The 16006-nt window shown below is 40.9% G+C and overlaps 1 protein-coding gene across 1 annotated transcript in view; it reads right to left on the bottom strand.

Annotated features, from left to right (window-relative positions):
* SACM1L (SAC1 like phosphatidylinositide phosphatase) overlaps positions 1-16006 on the bottom strand; it is a 30701-nt gene that overhangs the window by 8871 nt on the left and 5824 nt on the right. The window contains exons 2-12 of the mRNA XM_071561375.1: positions 12957-13054; positions 11386-11460; positions 9404-9531; positions 8311-8460; positions 6246-6305; positions 4636-4669; positions 2358-2459; positions 1523-1608; positions 1234-1320; positions 752-820; positions 584-663 (exon numbers count right to left, since the gene is read on the bottom strand). Of these exons, the coding sequence (XP_071417476.1) occupies positions 584-663; positions 752-820; positions 1234-1320; positions 1523-1608; positions 2358-2459; positions 4636-4669; positions 6246-6305; positions 8311-8460; positions 9404-9531; positions 11386-11460; positions 12957-13054 (969 nt within the window). The remainder of the gene's footprint in view (positions 1-583; positions 664-751; positions 821-1233; positions 1321-1522; positions 1609-2357; positions 2460-4635; positions 4670-6245; positions 6306-8310; positions 8461-9403; positions 9532-11385; positions 11461-12956; positions 13055-16006) is intronic.

Below are 16006 nucleotides of genomic sequence, written 5' to 3'. Positions count from 1 at the left end.
CCAGAAGTCAATGAAAGCAAGCACAGACAAGTTGTAAAATTGTGTACTGCACTCAACATTCCCACAGAGAGATGGAACTTCTTATGATTAAAGCATTCTGCACTCTCTTGGCCCACTGTTACACTGAGCTCCAGACATTTAAATTACATGTTTCCCTTACTGTTCCCTCCTTTATCTCAATCCTGTTCTGTTCAAACTCAGCACTCACTCCTGCAGTAAGTTGCAATGTAACCAAGCCCTTTTCCCAGGGGCTAGTTCTAGAGGGCATGATTTTCTTTTCCCTAAAATGCAAATGATCTCCACAGCTCTCATCACATACTATGACTACAATACCAGCATTACCATTGCCTCTGAATTTGCTCCTTTATTCTGCCTGTCTCCCCCCTTTGTCCTGTATTCTCCTACAAGCTCTAATCTGCTGAGAAGATGAACTCTGAGGTAGGGCATGGGCCATTTGCAAGTTAATTTACAAAAATAAGAATGCAAACGAATCAGAGGGTTGGTGAAGGCCCCCAAGAGCTGAGGGATTCGGAGGCAATGCCTCCCTTGTAACACAGAGTGTATCCCCTCATGCCACACGTACCTGACCATCCCATTTGCCATGCTGTTCACCATCTTCGCAAACGTTTGCTCGAGAGGCTTCTCCGAACCTTTTTGGTTAACCTGGGAAAAGGGGGAAAAGGAGACAGGATTACCCAAAGCCTGCTTGAAAGAACAGCAGCTTTTTCAGGGAGAAAAAGTGAGAGCATACCAAGTTGACAATCATTTGCTTTCCATAGCTAATTATTTGTGAGTCAAAATGTCTTTGGAAGCCATCCATCTGGAAGAGAAAGAAAACGTGTTGACAGATCTGTGCGTTACACAAAATCTCCATAATCATCTTTTGGATGATTCTTAAAACTAAGAAAGTGTTTGATGTTTTCTATTGTGCCAATGCATTTCTACTTTCATCCTCCCAGTCCATTCAGCTCTCCTTATTAAACATGCTACAGATAAGGAGTTTTGTGCTGCTACCAGAACTGCTGATCCAAAGAGAAACTGCCCCCACTGATGTCTGGACTTTTTCAGCCTTTGAATTACAAGGAGCACAAGGCTTCTTGCCACTCCTTTTAAAAATAAAGCTCAACCCAGTATGGCTGGTTTTATTCTTCTGATTACATTTGCCACCCTATCACATGAACATGAGCCCGGAAATGTAATAAAACCCCCAGGACACAACAAACACTCACATACATGATTTACTGACTTGCTGATCTGTGGCTTTGGTTTATACTTGAGGTTTGGTCTTTGAGACCAGAAAAAGGGAATTGATCCACGGGTCTGCAAAAGAATGGAAGTGCTTTTAAACAACAGAACTTACAAACTCAACATTTAAAATAAAGTAGGCTGGTTTATTTTGTTAAACTGAGTCTGTTTGCTTAGTTTTGTTTGCATACCTTATATACAATATATGTTTAAAGATAGACAGGGCCATCTATCTGTGTATCTTAAGCCAGTGAGCTGCTCCTTGCAGTGACTTTACCTGAACAAATGAAGCCTTGCTCCCCTTGTAATGCACAATTTGCTCTGTTTCAACAAAGTTAGCAGCGTGCCCTTCTGAATCAATACCTGTGCAGGAGAAAGACCTTGTTAACAGGCTCAGGCTGCCTGTAGAGCAGTGACAACACAGAAGCAAAAGGCTTCCTTTCCCTTCCCTTTAAGTCCTCACAGCAAGCACAGAGCTGCTTGTCTATGTTAAATTAAGCACACCCTTGGTAAATGTTTAACATGGACTGCACCAAATTTAACTTCAAGAACAGTTTTGCTTAACACACTTTCTAGCATTAGAAATTGTCATTTAATATAAAATGAAATACCAGTGCTCTGACAGTGAAATATTCACAGTTCAATAGCAATGGTACTGCAAAAACTGACTCCTTCAAAGGCCTGTATTTTGGGACTAAGAACAGAAAAAGCAATTTAAATCCACTTCTTTCTTAACTTTTTAACTTGATGCAATTAGGGGACACCACTCAGGGCTTCCCTGCCAGCACCAGTGATGCTCTTAGTTGGACTTACTGCTAGGCCAAAAAGGCTACTACACATTTGCATTTAACTCAAATAAAAACAGTCATGTGTTAAAAATCACTACAAAACTTTTGCAGTTATCTTCAGGAGGAATAAATAAAAGTGAATTCTAATAAATACCAGAACATGCTTCATTTCCTAATACACGTTCCTAAATGTCCATTGGATGAAGGACCTCGAGACAAACTAAGCACTTTTTTTGTGCAAGTCATGATACAGCAATTACTCTTAAAGGTAAGTCACAGATGGAATTCATACTATTTTTGAAATAAATCAATTTTCTGTTTTACCTCTTACATAGTAGCGTACCCCAGCTCTGAAACAGCTTCTTCTGGAAACAAGCAGCCAGTCAAAACACTTGCCATTAATACAACAAGAGTGCATAGTGATAACTGATGAGTAACACTAAGGAAAAACTCAACATTTCACTGGATATTTTTATACACCAAGAGGTAAGACACATCAAGGAGTGACTACATTCAAAGAGATTTGCAAACACTTCTCACATCAACAACATTAAACTTGAGAGACAGTAGCATTATTAGGATCATTATTCCCATAAAAAATGACACCTTACAGTGATGTCACCTGATGCACAAACATTAAAACTACTGTAATTTTGAGAAAAATTGATTCTAAAGAAGATGAATCTGAGTCATGAAAAATTCCTCCAAGTAGATTCACCAGCTTTCATCCTGTGCCCCTAAAAACAGAAACCTACCACTTTAAAGCAAGAAAAAGATCAAAATGGTCAATTTTTTTTATTTGTATACTGCAGTCTTCTACTCTTTGAGGAAGCTGGATACTTTGTCTCAAGGTTGGTAAACAAGGTATATTTCCCTTTTTAAAAACAGCATATTTTACAGTGAAATTTAGATTCTACATTTATGATTCAACTGGGACACAGGGCAGCTGTGTCACACATCAGCTAAGCTGTGTTAAAGAGCACACTGACTGCATAATGGAACATCCTGATTTATGTTTGTATTTATGACAATACTGTTTGTAAAGAACTCAAAAGATACAATACAAGTCAGACCCATCCAAAATGCTCTCATAATTAATAAATTAAGGTTGAAAAATGCCTGTTCCTCTACTTTCCTGGAAAATGACTGCCAAGTCCTACACCCTTTAATTTGACATTTGTGCAGCCATCAGTTTTCTGTAAGAAAGGTCACCTCTAACCTCAGCTGCCTGGCAGTCATCACCCTAATTTTCTGTCTACAGTCTCTGTCCTCATTTAAATGACAATTTACTACTGGCAACTTCCACAAAAAAAAAAAAGACATGATTGATTATTCTTTAGAAGGGCTTTTTTTTTTTTTGAGCAGTAAGGGAAATATTAAACATAGTTTTTAGCAGTTTTAGGTGATCGAAGTCTCAACTACTCAAGTCTGTTAATTTCTCATCATTGAAATACTAGAAACCCAGTCCACACGGTTGAATGAAATATATTTAGATTTATATAGGGAGGAAAAAAAAAAAGGCTTTGATTTTACTGAAATGATTGCTAGTGGCAGTGTGGCAGTTCTGCCTAGGGCTCTTCCCAGCAGTTTTATCACTAGAAATCCAGGTTCTTCAAATTCCTGGGCTCTCTAAGGTGCTTGGCTAGATTAGAGTTACAGCAAAATATACATTACTTAGGCTAATTATTTATACAGTGGAAAGCAGGACAGAGGAAGGTGTTAATTGCAGTCTGCCAGTTGCTAATTGCAATTCTCCCAGGAGCAGCAGAATAAGTACTGGGCTGTTTTGACAGTTCCCTTTTGCTCTCTTTCCTTGCCTCTCTGCCTACTCCCACATCTTCCTCCATTAAATGAAGTCACAGGAAAGGAGGACTGGAGATCTGCCAGCTGCTGACAGTCCTACCTGATCTCCTGATTCCATTGGGAAGCCATCCCTGCACACATCTGAGGGGCCTTTACAACGGAGCAGAACGTGGTACGAGGTGCTCTGGCCAGTCTTGACAGTCCTGTCCATGCTGCCAGTCCAGGAGCAACCACCTGGGCCTTACTGTTGATCTCTCACTGCCTTCAGAAAGCACTTGGCTTCCTTGCAGTTTACTTACTTAAAAACAAACTCCTGAGTGCTTTGCTGAAAAGGCTGTTACCCAAAGCGTTGGTGCAGGAAGAGAGCTGCCTGGGAGAAACATTCCAGAAGCCTTCAGCAGAACTTCCTACCCTGTTCATCAACAGGAACATCCATAATCACTCGTTCAAGTCAAAATGTTCTCCCTTATTTTACACCCAAAGTAAAGGCATCCCTATAGCAAGATAAAACAGTACTAAGGCTGACGTAAGAGCATCTGCCACATTAATCTCAACCTCCAATCCCACTGAAAGACAGTTATGCAAACCATGCCTGTAAAATCAAATACATTAAGCCTCCAAAGCAGAATATTCAAGGGAGTTCACATGTGAGTGGGCTATCAAACAATATGTAATGCCCATAACATGAACAAACTAACAATTCTGACATCATGCTCTATGTTAGCAATACAGCAACCTCACCAGTTTTGCCACTGCACTGCCCATATTCAGCACTGAATTTTACAACACAAAAGGATACATCCATGCATCACTGGTGTAGCAAACCTATGGATCTGAAACACACAAATAACATATATTTAAAATATTAAACACTAGCAGCCAAAAATGGTGAGTGACTATACTTTGCCTAGGAATTTTGTGACAATTTTATATACTTTATATGCTCTATTTTTTGTTTAGGGTGCAGCAATTCTGAGAGCAAAAAAGGGTCAAGGAAAACAGCAACATATGTAATCCTTATTAGCAGGAGAGAAAGAGTGAAAGTCTAATCCTAATTAAGCAGCCTGGACAAAAAGCAAGCTGCTTTGTCCTCCTATACATAGCATTTACTCTCCTACAAACATGCCAGGTATAAGCACTACATGCCAAAAATCTTCTGACATGGTATGTGCTTTGTCTCCACAGTAGGATGTATGCAGGGATAGCAGCTACCAACACAGGATTTCAGCAAGATGTATTTTTATGTGATTAATACTCAGAATGTTTGTTCCAGGGTTTTTCTCATCCTGCCGTTCCTGAATAACTTGGTCTTCCAAGAAAACTAAAGTTTTGCAGCACTAAAGTCAGAAATCCCACATCATTACTGTTCCTGCAGCAAGTCACTTGCAGTCAGTGTTAGGCCACGCTTGCCTACACATGAGTTCTCTCCCCTCTCAGCTTCTGTGCTCTGCCTCCTACATCTGTTTGCACTAACCAGCCACACTTGGCTTTCCCTGCTGTTCCCACCACAGCTGCTCTCTCATTTCCCAAGCTTTGTTTGCATAGCACTATCCAAACCTTACACCCAGCCATGTGCCTCCGAAATACACACAACAGCCCTTCACTAATCCGTATCTTCACATTCCAGAGGCACTGCACACTCCAGCCTTTTGGAACAGTGCTGTCTGACGTACCAGCACAGCTCCACAGGTTGGTGACACAGGAATAGAAGCAGAGCGTCACTCCTGCCGGTAAATGTGAGCACTGATGAGGAGAGGAGGCTGCTGTGGTGCAGACAGCTCAGGAAATTCAGCACCTCTGATGTCCCCAGTAGGAAGGAGCTTACTCTGATCATGAGGGTGCTACAGCTCACATCAAATACTCACTTGTATTTGCTGGACTTAAGTGAACTCAGAGGTTACACTGTGATAGTCTGTATTTGAAATAATCTGTACGAATCTAAACTGTCAGCCTTACTCTTAATTACCAGCTTTATGACCTATTCACTGGGCAAATGGAATTTTGACTGTGCTCATGGAGAAAGACGTGACACAGTCTTAGAAAACAAGTGAGGAGCCAAACCTTGCCTATACCCAAAGATAACCAAGTAGCTAGAATTCAAAATGCTTGAGAAGCACATGCTATGCAGTGTAACTTCCCCCTGGGTTTATATGAGCAGGTATCCTCACAGCACAGTCTCTTCAAAGACAGACACTTCCAAAAGTCAGCTTTCTAGAAGTACTACTGAGGACATGGACATAAAGTTGGAAGTTTGAAAGCAGAAGACTCACTGTGCTAAACTAGGAGATGAATAGCCACGTTATACTAGACTCTGGCTGTCTGAAAGAGACAGAATTACAAAAAACTGTTGCATACTTGTAGCAAAAGTGTATTTGTTCTCTATTAATCTAATCATTACAAACTGTTTACCTCTGGTTGAGCAGTAAATTCTCTAAGAAGGTGTCCATTCCATACAAACCGTGGATCTGCCTGCAGCAAGAAAAAAGCCAACATGCTTTTAGAGACTGTCAGTTCTGTTTAACTCAACATAAAGGTGGTGTCACAACATCCATGCATCACACATGCTTGGGTGAACAGACACAAATGGAGGTGAAATTCTGCTCTTTCATCAATACCCTTCATATTCTCAACTAGAAATCTGAATAATAGTTAACAGAACAACAGTTCTCTCCAATCTTTTAGGGTCTTGCCTGACACTTCAGGCACACTAAACCACTACCAGCTGAGCTGCAGTTTTTGGATGAACATTCCAGTCTTTGCCCTAAGTAGAGAGGACTTGAAATTACCCAAAATTTTAAGAGCAGCAGCAAGGTAAAAACACTTAAAATGGGTGGAAGGTAAAAACACAAGTAGTCCTGTACGCAATAATTAACAATTTTGTGAACTAAAATTTATACAATACTTGCCATTTAAAAGACAAAAGTAGTTGTATCCCACTGGATAAATGACCCTCTTCAACTTCATGTATTTCCTACTCCTAATTCACCTAAGAACTAACTTAAGTATGTTGCAGAACACGTTCTAGAAAGCTACCAGACCAGTCACAACAGTAGCACTTGCTGCAGAACACAGTGCAGGCTCTGGAGATGTGGCACCAATCTCAGCCTTAAGATGAGGCAGGCAGACAATACACTACTGAGGGTGAGGAGAGCTCAGAGCTGCAACAGTCCTTTATCTAACGGAAAACAACAAACACAGCTATCTGCAGAGACTGTTCAAATCCTACTTTCAGTGTCTTGAACTAGTGAAAGAACACAATTCAGTCCTTTGGTGCCCCCATACTGGAGTTGTTTCCTTCTACCAGTACTGTTGGAAAAGCAACAAACGCACAGATATCAAACAAAAACACCCACACACCAAACACAGGCCAGGCCTCCTTGCAGAGATGAACTGGAGATGTCCAGAATTGCCACTACCCTTTTGATAAGCCTTTATACTGCAGCCATGGGACTGTGAAATTACATTGAAGTAATTTTAACCATCTAATTATGAATTTACTTGAAACTGATGCCTTTTTACTGTACTTGTCTTTCAAACAACCTTCTGAAGTGCTACAATTTTAAGGCAACCCATCCTTTCATGTCAGCAACTGTTCTCCCTGCCAAGAGCACCACCAGAGCAGCACTTGATGATGCAAAATAATCCTCAAATATAAACACTTTTTCCAATATTAAAAAAACCCAAACAAATCAATATAAAAGTATACTGCTTCCCCACCTTAGATTGTTACTGAAACTAAGAGACAACAACAGCCAGTGACTCCACTGCCACCTCTTAGGCAAACAAAAAGTGCTGCTGACTTCCATGCCCAGGCAGTTTAGATCTTGTTTGCATTGTAGCAGAATAATTTACCAGACTAAGGATTCTGCAACTCCGGAAACACAAGAGAATTTCAAGCCAAAACTGCATCTGGCTGTTATCTTTAAGACAAAAGTAGCGTATTAAATTCAGGCTTCAAACATAAGGAATTGGAATACTTTAGACAGAATACAACATTCCAAGACCTACAGCCATAAACCCCACAGTTCTATTCCATGTTATCCTGGCAAAGAATATGAAGACAAGTACCATTTATTCCACTTTGGATTCCTTCCTCCAATTCCAGGTCAAAGGAATTACTTGCTTTATCTCAGTTTTTCTGCTTAATTCCTTCTTATTGCAATTAAAAGTGTTCAGTATGAAAATCAGAGGCAGGCTTTCCTTTATTTTGAATTTTTAAGATCCATTTAAAGCAGACTTCTAACTGCCTGATCTGGAAGCACGACATCACATTGGAACAGATTCTAGGATGTCATGCTGCTCACAAGCTCCAAGACTTAAGGAAGGGCGGACCAGCATCCTCAGCCACAACCCCCAACAGTTTGGATAAAACACAGACATCACTTAAACCCCATCTGCACAAAGTAAATGCAAGCCATGCAAAGCTGACTGACAATTTCCAAGACACAGCCACCAAGCAAAACAAAATCCTTACCCTCTCCAGGAGGCTCATTTCCTGGAACTCTGGGCTCGTGTTGGCCAATCGCTGCAGAGTGTGTGTCAGGTCATAGGTTGTTGAGAAGTAAAACCCATCCACGCTCAAGACATGGTTAAGCATTGATAAAAACACTTTATTGTCCTGCAACTGTTGAGAAGACAAAAACAGGATAGAAGAGTGCTCTCATATCACCATCAAAACAGTTTATTCTTATAAGCTGCCACTACTTTTTGAAGTGCTGAGATGCATTTTGCCAGTGCTGTAGCAACACATGACATCATCCAGAGATCACCACAAAAGAAGGAAACCATGAGATTGCAGTTCTGATACCAGTTCACTGATAACTTGCAGCTGGCAAACTGCAACCAAATTCTGCAAGAACGGTGGAGAGCAGAGAACAGTAATCCTGTGAGGCAAACAGCTACTGAGATTCAAGGAATATTAACAACCTCCAAGCAAAAAGGAAGCCATTAGTTTCCCTCAAAACCATTCAGTTAAAAAAAAGAGAAGATGGCAATGCAAAAGCAAGGTTATAACTCACTGTCAAGACTATCCCAATAACTAACCTGTGTTCTGGTTCAAGTTCTGACTAACCTCCTTTCCTAAGAGAGCAACAGATTCTTTTTCAGCTCCACTGATCAGACACTGTTACCTGCTATTTACCAACCCACTGCACATCAATTCCTCCCTGCTGAGCAATTATGTAAGTGAACAATTCCACTAACTAAGCAAGACAGATGACAGCAATGCAGCTTATGGCAGGGGCTATCAGAATAGTAAAGCTGCAAGAAAGACTTAACAGAAGCTTAAGAAGGGTGCACCATCTTAAAAGGACAAAAAATGCACATCCATGAACTGTGGGTGATATTCTGAGCTGCACAATGTGAGTTTATCATCTTGAATGCCTGAACTTTACATATATCTACACACAAATCCTACACCATTCTAGCAGCCTGAACAAATCAGAAAAAGGTACATAGTTCAAAGAGTTTCTTAAAAAAACATCCATAGCTTCAAAAATTAGGTCCCGTGGTAGTTGACATCAATGCAGGAAGACATTCCTCCACACTCCCCCAATCAATACACCTACCTGAATATCAGTTAAGTGCAGCATGGTCTTTTTGTAGGACAGGATGTCAAAGTCTGTTGCTTTCCAGATTGCATGACTGAAAATCTCCCCTACTTTTTTCCTTTTTGTTATTACAATAAGATACGTGCCTGTAAATTAGAAAGAACAGTTTTTTAAAAATTTAACAGATGCACATATTAAGAAAAGCAGTCTGTAAGCACACCAGAAAACTGAAATCAACAGGAAGGAACGAGGCTTCCTCTAGTTAGACCTAGGACTTCATGTTCTTAACAGTAAGGGGCTGGAGCAGAAGAAAAACCCACTTGCTAAGCTGCCCACTCCCCTGTGCTCACAAAGCTACTTGTTAAGTTTAAGGAATGTTTTAAAAAAATGTACAAGATAAAAAAAAAGTGTCACCTGCTCTTACTGCTGATCAGAGACAGCCTCAAAGTCTTCAGGCAAGAGGCCAATGCTCTTAAACATGGTTTGGAAAGCACAGAGCAAGCCCAAAATACATGAAAGGAAGGATGCTCCAAAAGCCAGAAAGACTATTTAACTTATCCTGAAAAAATATTCATCCTAGCAGGTTCAACGGGGACCAAAGAGAATTGGGTTCCTTTTAATAATTTAAGAGAGGAAGTTTGTTACTTACACAGCCAGGAAAATAACAAAGCAAAACAACTCCATATTCATGGAATGTTCACTCCAAGCAATTAACTTACACTTCTTGGTTAACACAACACTGCCTTATTTCTAAGCCTATCTTATTTCAGTGTCATCTTGTTTTTGAAGAAAAAAGTTACTCTTAATACTGTAAAAGGCAAAGAATATTCATATTTGCTAAAGATACTGCATTGCTAGATAAGGGGCCAGTTTTACAGTAAACAGCAATGAACTGTCTAATAGTCCTTAACTAAACATTTATTTTAACTGATAGCATTTTTAGCTTGACAGTATGTAATAACATAGTGCAAAGCTCTAGAGGGTAGAATGAAAAAGAGTTGCATATCCTATATTTTATTTAATAATCAGTCAGATGAATAGAAGTCATTACCAATCCTGTACATGGTGAAAGCTCCCCTGTGGGGCAGTTCAGTTTTAAAACAGTCAGGGCTCGTTAAGTGCCCAAGACACAGGCATCCATTACACTGCTCTGCCCTTGCAAGATCCACAGTTCTTTAGAATATGGGCATACAAAGTTCAGTAGTTTTAAGATCCTGTCAGAAGTCACTGCATTCAACATAATGATACTTGACCTCAGTTGAGAATATTGCAGTATCTTCAATGCTTTCTACTTAGGGAGATTTTATTACACCATTTTTCAGGCAACTTCAGCCTCAACTCTAATAAAATCTATACAAAGGATTGTGTGAGTAGCAATGCTCACTTTCCTTAAATCTTACACGCTATGCATCAAGTTTATTTACAGCAGTGACTGTTGAGATCTGAGCACCACTGAGAAAAACTGCACAGCTTATTCTTACCTTTATCCTACATCTCCCTAGAGTTGCTCTGACCCTTTTTTTTCCATGTTGAATTTTATGTGTATTTGTAGGGCAGATGGAACACAAGCAGTGCTTGAACAGTTGTACCTACTCGTCTATCACCCTGTCACTCTCAGCTACTTGTGTACCGAGATTATCGACTGAAAGCCAAACTTCACAACTTGACTGTTGCAGCAAATCCTGCAGCTAAGATTAAAACAGTTATGTGAAGAGTAAGTAGATGAGGTTCTCTGCACTCATTTGAACTGCATTCCCTGAAGTCAAACAACCATCACTTAACCCTGTCATTAGAGCACCTACTACTTTACGAGGTACATGAGCATAACTTGATAACCTGTATTTGGGTACCTCCATCCTCCAGCAGCCCCGAGGAAAGCCTGTTATACTGATGGAAGTGCAGTCTCAGGTACTTGCAAACACTATTTCTGCCTTTAAAAACTTCCTAAGCAATGTATTTTGTTTAAGTACTTTTAAAGGGCACAGTTCTGTTCTCCTTACCTGCCACCAACCGGATTGTCCCCAAAATACCAAATATAGGTCTTGTAACAGCTGAAGGGGGAACATCTTTCTTAACTGAAAAGCAGAAGAAAACAACATCAGAATTTCAGACTGCTCCTTCATGACTGTATTATAAAACTGTAAAAACCCCAAAGCTCCTCGATCAAAGCAAGTACTGCTAGTCTGAAGTATAAGAAGCAAAACCTGACAGGGGGTTAGGGAAGAAGGTGGAAGCATTCCAATCCAATTTCTGATGTTTAATCAAACTAGTCAATCAACTGAATAAATTCAAGCTCATTCACATGACAATACAGCAAGCAGGCTCCTCAATACTGTGCTGCCCTGCCAGCTTCCAGAAGCTTTATTTTGAAACCATCCAGGGATCCATGACAAATCAAGCATAAGTGCTTGTGCCTCCCAGTTCTGAGCACTCCTTCTGAGCCTCTGACCATTTCTGCTCCAGGAGACTTAGTTGACCTATCAACTTAGTTGGTCTATCTCTGCTAAACAATCAGCAACAGCACAGATGTCAAGAGACACAACGTTCCATGCAACATAAAAACAGAGCCAAAAGGTATCCAAATATCAGTTAGAAGTCTTAGCATGTTTAACTTTCATATATCTGCTTTTCACAGAATCATAGTATTGATTGGGTTGGAAAAGACCTCTGAGATCATCAAGTCCAACCCTTGGTCCAACTCCAGTCCCTTTACCAGATCATGGCACTCAGTGCCACGGCCAAGCTCACTTTAAAAATCTCCAGGGATGGGGAATCCACCCCCTCTCTGGGCAGTCCATTCCAAAGCCTGATTACTCTCTCTGGAAAGATTTTTTTTCTGATCTCCAGCTTCAATTTCCCCTGGCAGAGCTTGAGCCCGTGCCCCCTTGTCCTGTTGCTGAGTGCCTGTTTTCTAAAACAACAGAAAAGATGTTAGAGAAGTTTTAAGAAAACCCCAAAATACCCACACCAGAGTGAGGCATTTTCCCAGAAAATGGAGAAAGACAACACTTGAATCTTCTTGCTTTAAACATGTCACAGGTTCATCTGATAAAAAAACAGTAATGAGAGAGATGTAGACCAACAAAAGTCTTGGGATAGTGATCCTGACAGTTTGGAAGGGATAACTTTGAAGGAGAAGTTGAAATATTCCACTGCAACACCAAAAGTATCAGTGGGATGGACACACTGCTCTTAGATGAAGAGCACAAGAAGCCTGATAATACTGAAGGCACCACTGGGACAACTGGAAAAATTGCAGAAGCCCAGTGTTCAACACTTCCCCTGTTTGATCCTGAACTTGTAGCAGCAATCCCAACTCCCCTGGGTGAGTCAGTGTCCTCAGCTGTGATGGGCAGTCCTACCAAAGAACAGGCGAGCACTGTCACCCTGGTTACCCACAGCGAAAAGGCATTTCAAACAAAGCTCTTTGCAGCACAGAATGCAAAACACTATTTTAACACAGTAACTAAAACCAATCCTGTCAGTATTACCCCAGTAAGGTTCTGAAGGTCATGGAGTGCCAAGACCAAAACCAGAAGAACATAGTGAGAAATACTGGTGAGCAGAATACCTGTAAGAGTGACCTCTGTGGAGACTCTGTCAATAGCAAGCACATCATCTGCTCCATCATCACAGGCTTCCACATAGAACTTCTCTGGTGTGATGTGTCTGTAAGAGAATGGAGAGGAAAAAGGAATTAGTTTAGTAAAACCTACTTTGGGCTGTTTATTCTTCACCACCTGAAGCCAGAGCAATCAATTTTACACCTTATTTCAGGTGCAAAATAAAATTCTCACTGAATGACCTCCCAACAGCCACTGATATTTACAGTGCCAAAAAAAAAAAGCCAGTTCAGCTAATTGGTTATTGCAAAATTCATGGCTTGTTTAATAATCTTAATTCTTCTTTATTACCAGAAGGTATGAAAGTGAGTCCCCAGTAATTCCTGTAGGCTTGAAGTATGTCTGATAAGCCAAAACCAAAACCCAAAACTTAAAAAAGTTTTTAAACCAAAGACTTCTTAATGTGTCAGAAACCAAAGTATCACATCCCTAATGCAAGTGTAGTAAACATGAAAATAATGCCTGAAGTGATAAACACACCTGTTTGACATTACTATTGTAAGAATCCACTGGAAACAACACAGAAAAATGGAAAAGTTGAAGTGGCACACTAATAAATTGAAGCAGGTGTCTCCTACTACCATTTCCCAGATTTGTTAGCCAGGCACAGGTGACACACATGGTGTAACATGTACCCTCCCCACCAGACAAATCACACACTGACATCCTGTCCAGGCTTCATTCCCATCTTTCTCTTCCTTCCCCAGGCAAATCCAGCACAAAACCCAAATGCAGTAAAACATTAGCCATAAAATTAAACAGTTTTCAGAAGTGCTCCTTAAAAATACATCTGTTGAGATATTTGCATGAAGCCAGACATGTTACACCGTGCACTGACAGGAGAGGTTTGCAGAAATGGCTTGTAGCTCTACACAGGAAATGCTCAGCAAATGAACAAAATACCCAAACCATTCCTGAACTAGTGCTCTTGACTTTTGTAGTGATTTTTTCTTAGTTTAAGGTTCAACAAGATCAGTGATCAGTTTTAAAATTCCTGCTCTGGTAACAGGAAAGATATTTTTAGGCTCCTTCTCCCTGAATAGATTTTATACTTCTTCACATCTTGTAGTTCTTTTTAATCCTTCAGAAAGCTGAATTACAATCCTAATTTAGATCAGGAGAGTCTGTATTGGATTTTCATGTCCAGGTTTTGGTCTGCAGGGGTGGGCTCTGTGAGAAGTTGCCAACAGAGCCCATCCCAGCTCCGGGACAGATCTGCCTGGAAAATGTCCAGCCCACCCCTGGAGGCCCCACCAGAGCAGCGGGATGTGCCCAAAGGAGGCTGTGGAAGTGCACACTGGAGTGGGCTCCTGGCAGGACTCGTGATCCTGTAGGGGACCCATGCTGAAACAGCCTGTTCCTGAAGGACTGCACGCCATGTAAGTGACCCATGCTGGGGCAGTTCATGCACAACTGCAGCCTGTGGGAAGGACTCACTGGAGCCCTTTGTGGAGACCTGTCACCCATGGGAGGGACCACGTGCTGGAGCAGGGGAGGGACTTCTCCTCCTGAGGAGGAGCAGCTGCAGAAATACTGTGATGAACTGACCACAAACCCCATTCCCTGACCCTGCTGGCAAAGGAGGCAGAGAAAACCAGGAGTGAAGTTGAGTCGGGGAAGAAGGAAAAGGGTGTTTTTAAGATTTGGCTTTATTTCTCATTATCTTACCCTGATTTGATTGGCAATAAATTAATCTAATTTCCCCACGCTGAGTCTGTTTTGCACATGATGGTAATTGCTGAGTGATCTCTCCTGGTCCTTATTTTGACCCAGAAGTCTTTCCTTGACTTCTGTCTTCCCAATCCAGGTGAGGATGGGGAGTGATAGAGCTGTTTCAGTGTCAACCCACCACAGGGGCTTTGAAGAGGGGTCTTCTAGACCTTTTATCATATCCAACACCCCTTTTTCCACTCACTTAAAGCAGGGTCAGCTTCAAAGTTAAACCTTATTTCTTATTTGACTCTCCCCAAGGATGATGATTCCACCACTTCTCTGAGCAGTCTGAGGAAAGCCAGAGGACCCCAAATGCTTATCTGAACTTAAAAACTCCCATCAAACAACATAACTATTAATTGCTTTACAGTTGGTTGTGTTAACTGCTCATCAGATCATTTAACTTCTTTACAGGAAAAGAAGTTCATGGGACCTAAAATGGGAAACCCATCAAGAGTAAATCAGCCCTCTTAAATCTTTCATGTACCCATATTAAAGGCACACCTTAAATGCTTTATCTTTGAAACTAAAAACATCAGAGTAAGAAATCCAAACGTGCAGTTCATTGAATGCTGAAGCCTTAAAACACCTACTTTGCTTTCACTGCTCCTGTTTTTGATGAAGTCCAACACGTGCACCCCTGGCTCTTCAAGGGAGCTGATTTTATGGTAAAAAGGGAACAAACTTACACAGACAGAGCAGGGGCAACATAAGCTTAGAGATACCTACAAACCCTGAATTGCTGAAGAGTTTAAAAAGAAAACAGGATAGACTATTTAAGGTGCAGTCAGAAATCTATTGCTGGGTGGCAGGAGACAGCTTTTCCACAAGAGAAGCTGCAGCTACTTGGCAGCTTCCACTGGTTTAGTTGAACACTTGGCTTTTTCTGGGAGTTTTTCTAGCTAAAATACCACAAAAATCAGGGAAGAGACACTGCAATGTTTAATAATGGACCTGTTATGCCTTGAAGCAAAATAAGTTGAAAAAACTATTTTAGTATCAGGTTGTGAACAGTGTCCAAAGAAAGTAGTGAGAACAACAGTTTCAGGTTTTGAATAGCCTGTATAAAGAATGAAATAGAGCCAAGACATTTACACTGACTATGCAGAGTACAATGAGCTCAGTACATCCATGCTCAGTATTTTTAAGAGCTGCTCTGCACACTACAAAGCACAGCATGGCCATGACACCACTGTAGTCTCAGCACAGATTCACACCTGTGTTAGTTAAAGGCTGTTTTCAACCAACGGAGGAGCAGCTCACAAGTGTTGAGTATCTGTCACAT

Source organism: Pithys albifrons, chromosome 7, assembly GCF_047495875.1.
Source record: "Pithys albifrons albifrons isolate INPA30051 chromosome 7, PitAlb_v1, whole genome shotgun sequence".
Taxonomy (NCBI): domain Eukaryota; kingdom Metazoa; phylum Chordata; class Aves; order Passeriformes; family Thamnophilidae; genus Pithys; species Pithys albifrons.
Note: the sequence above shows the minus strand (reverse complement) of the source record. Positions and strands in the feature narration are given on the sequence as shown.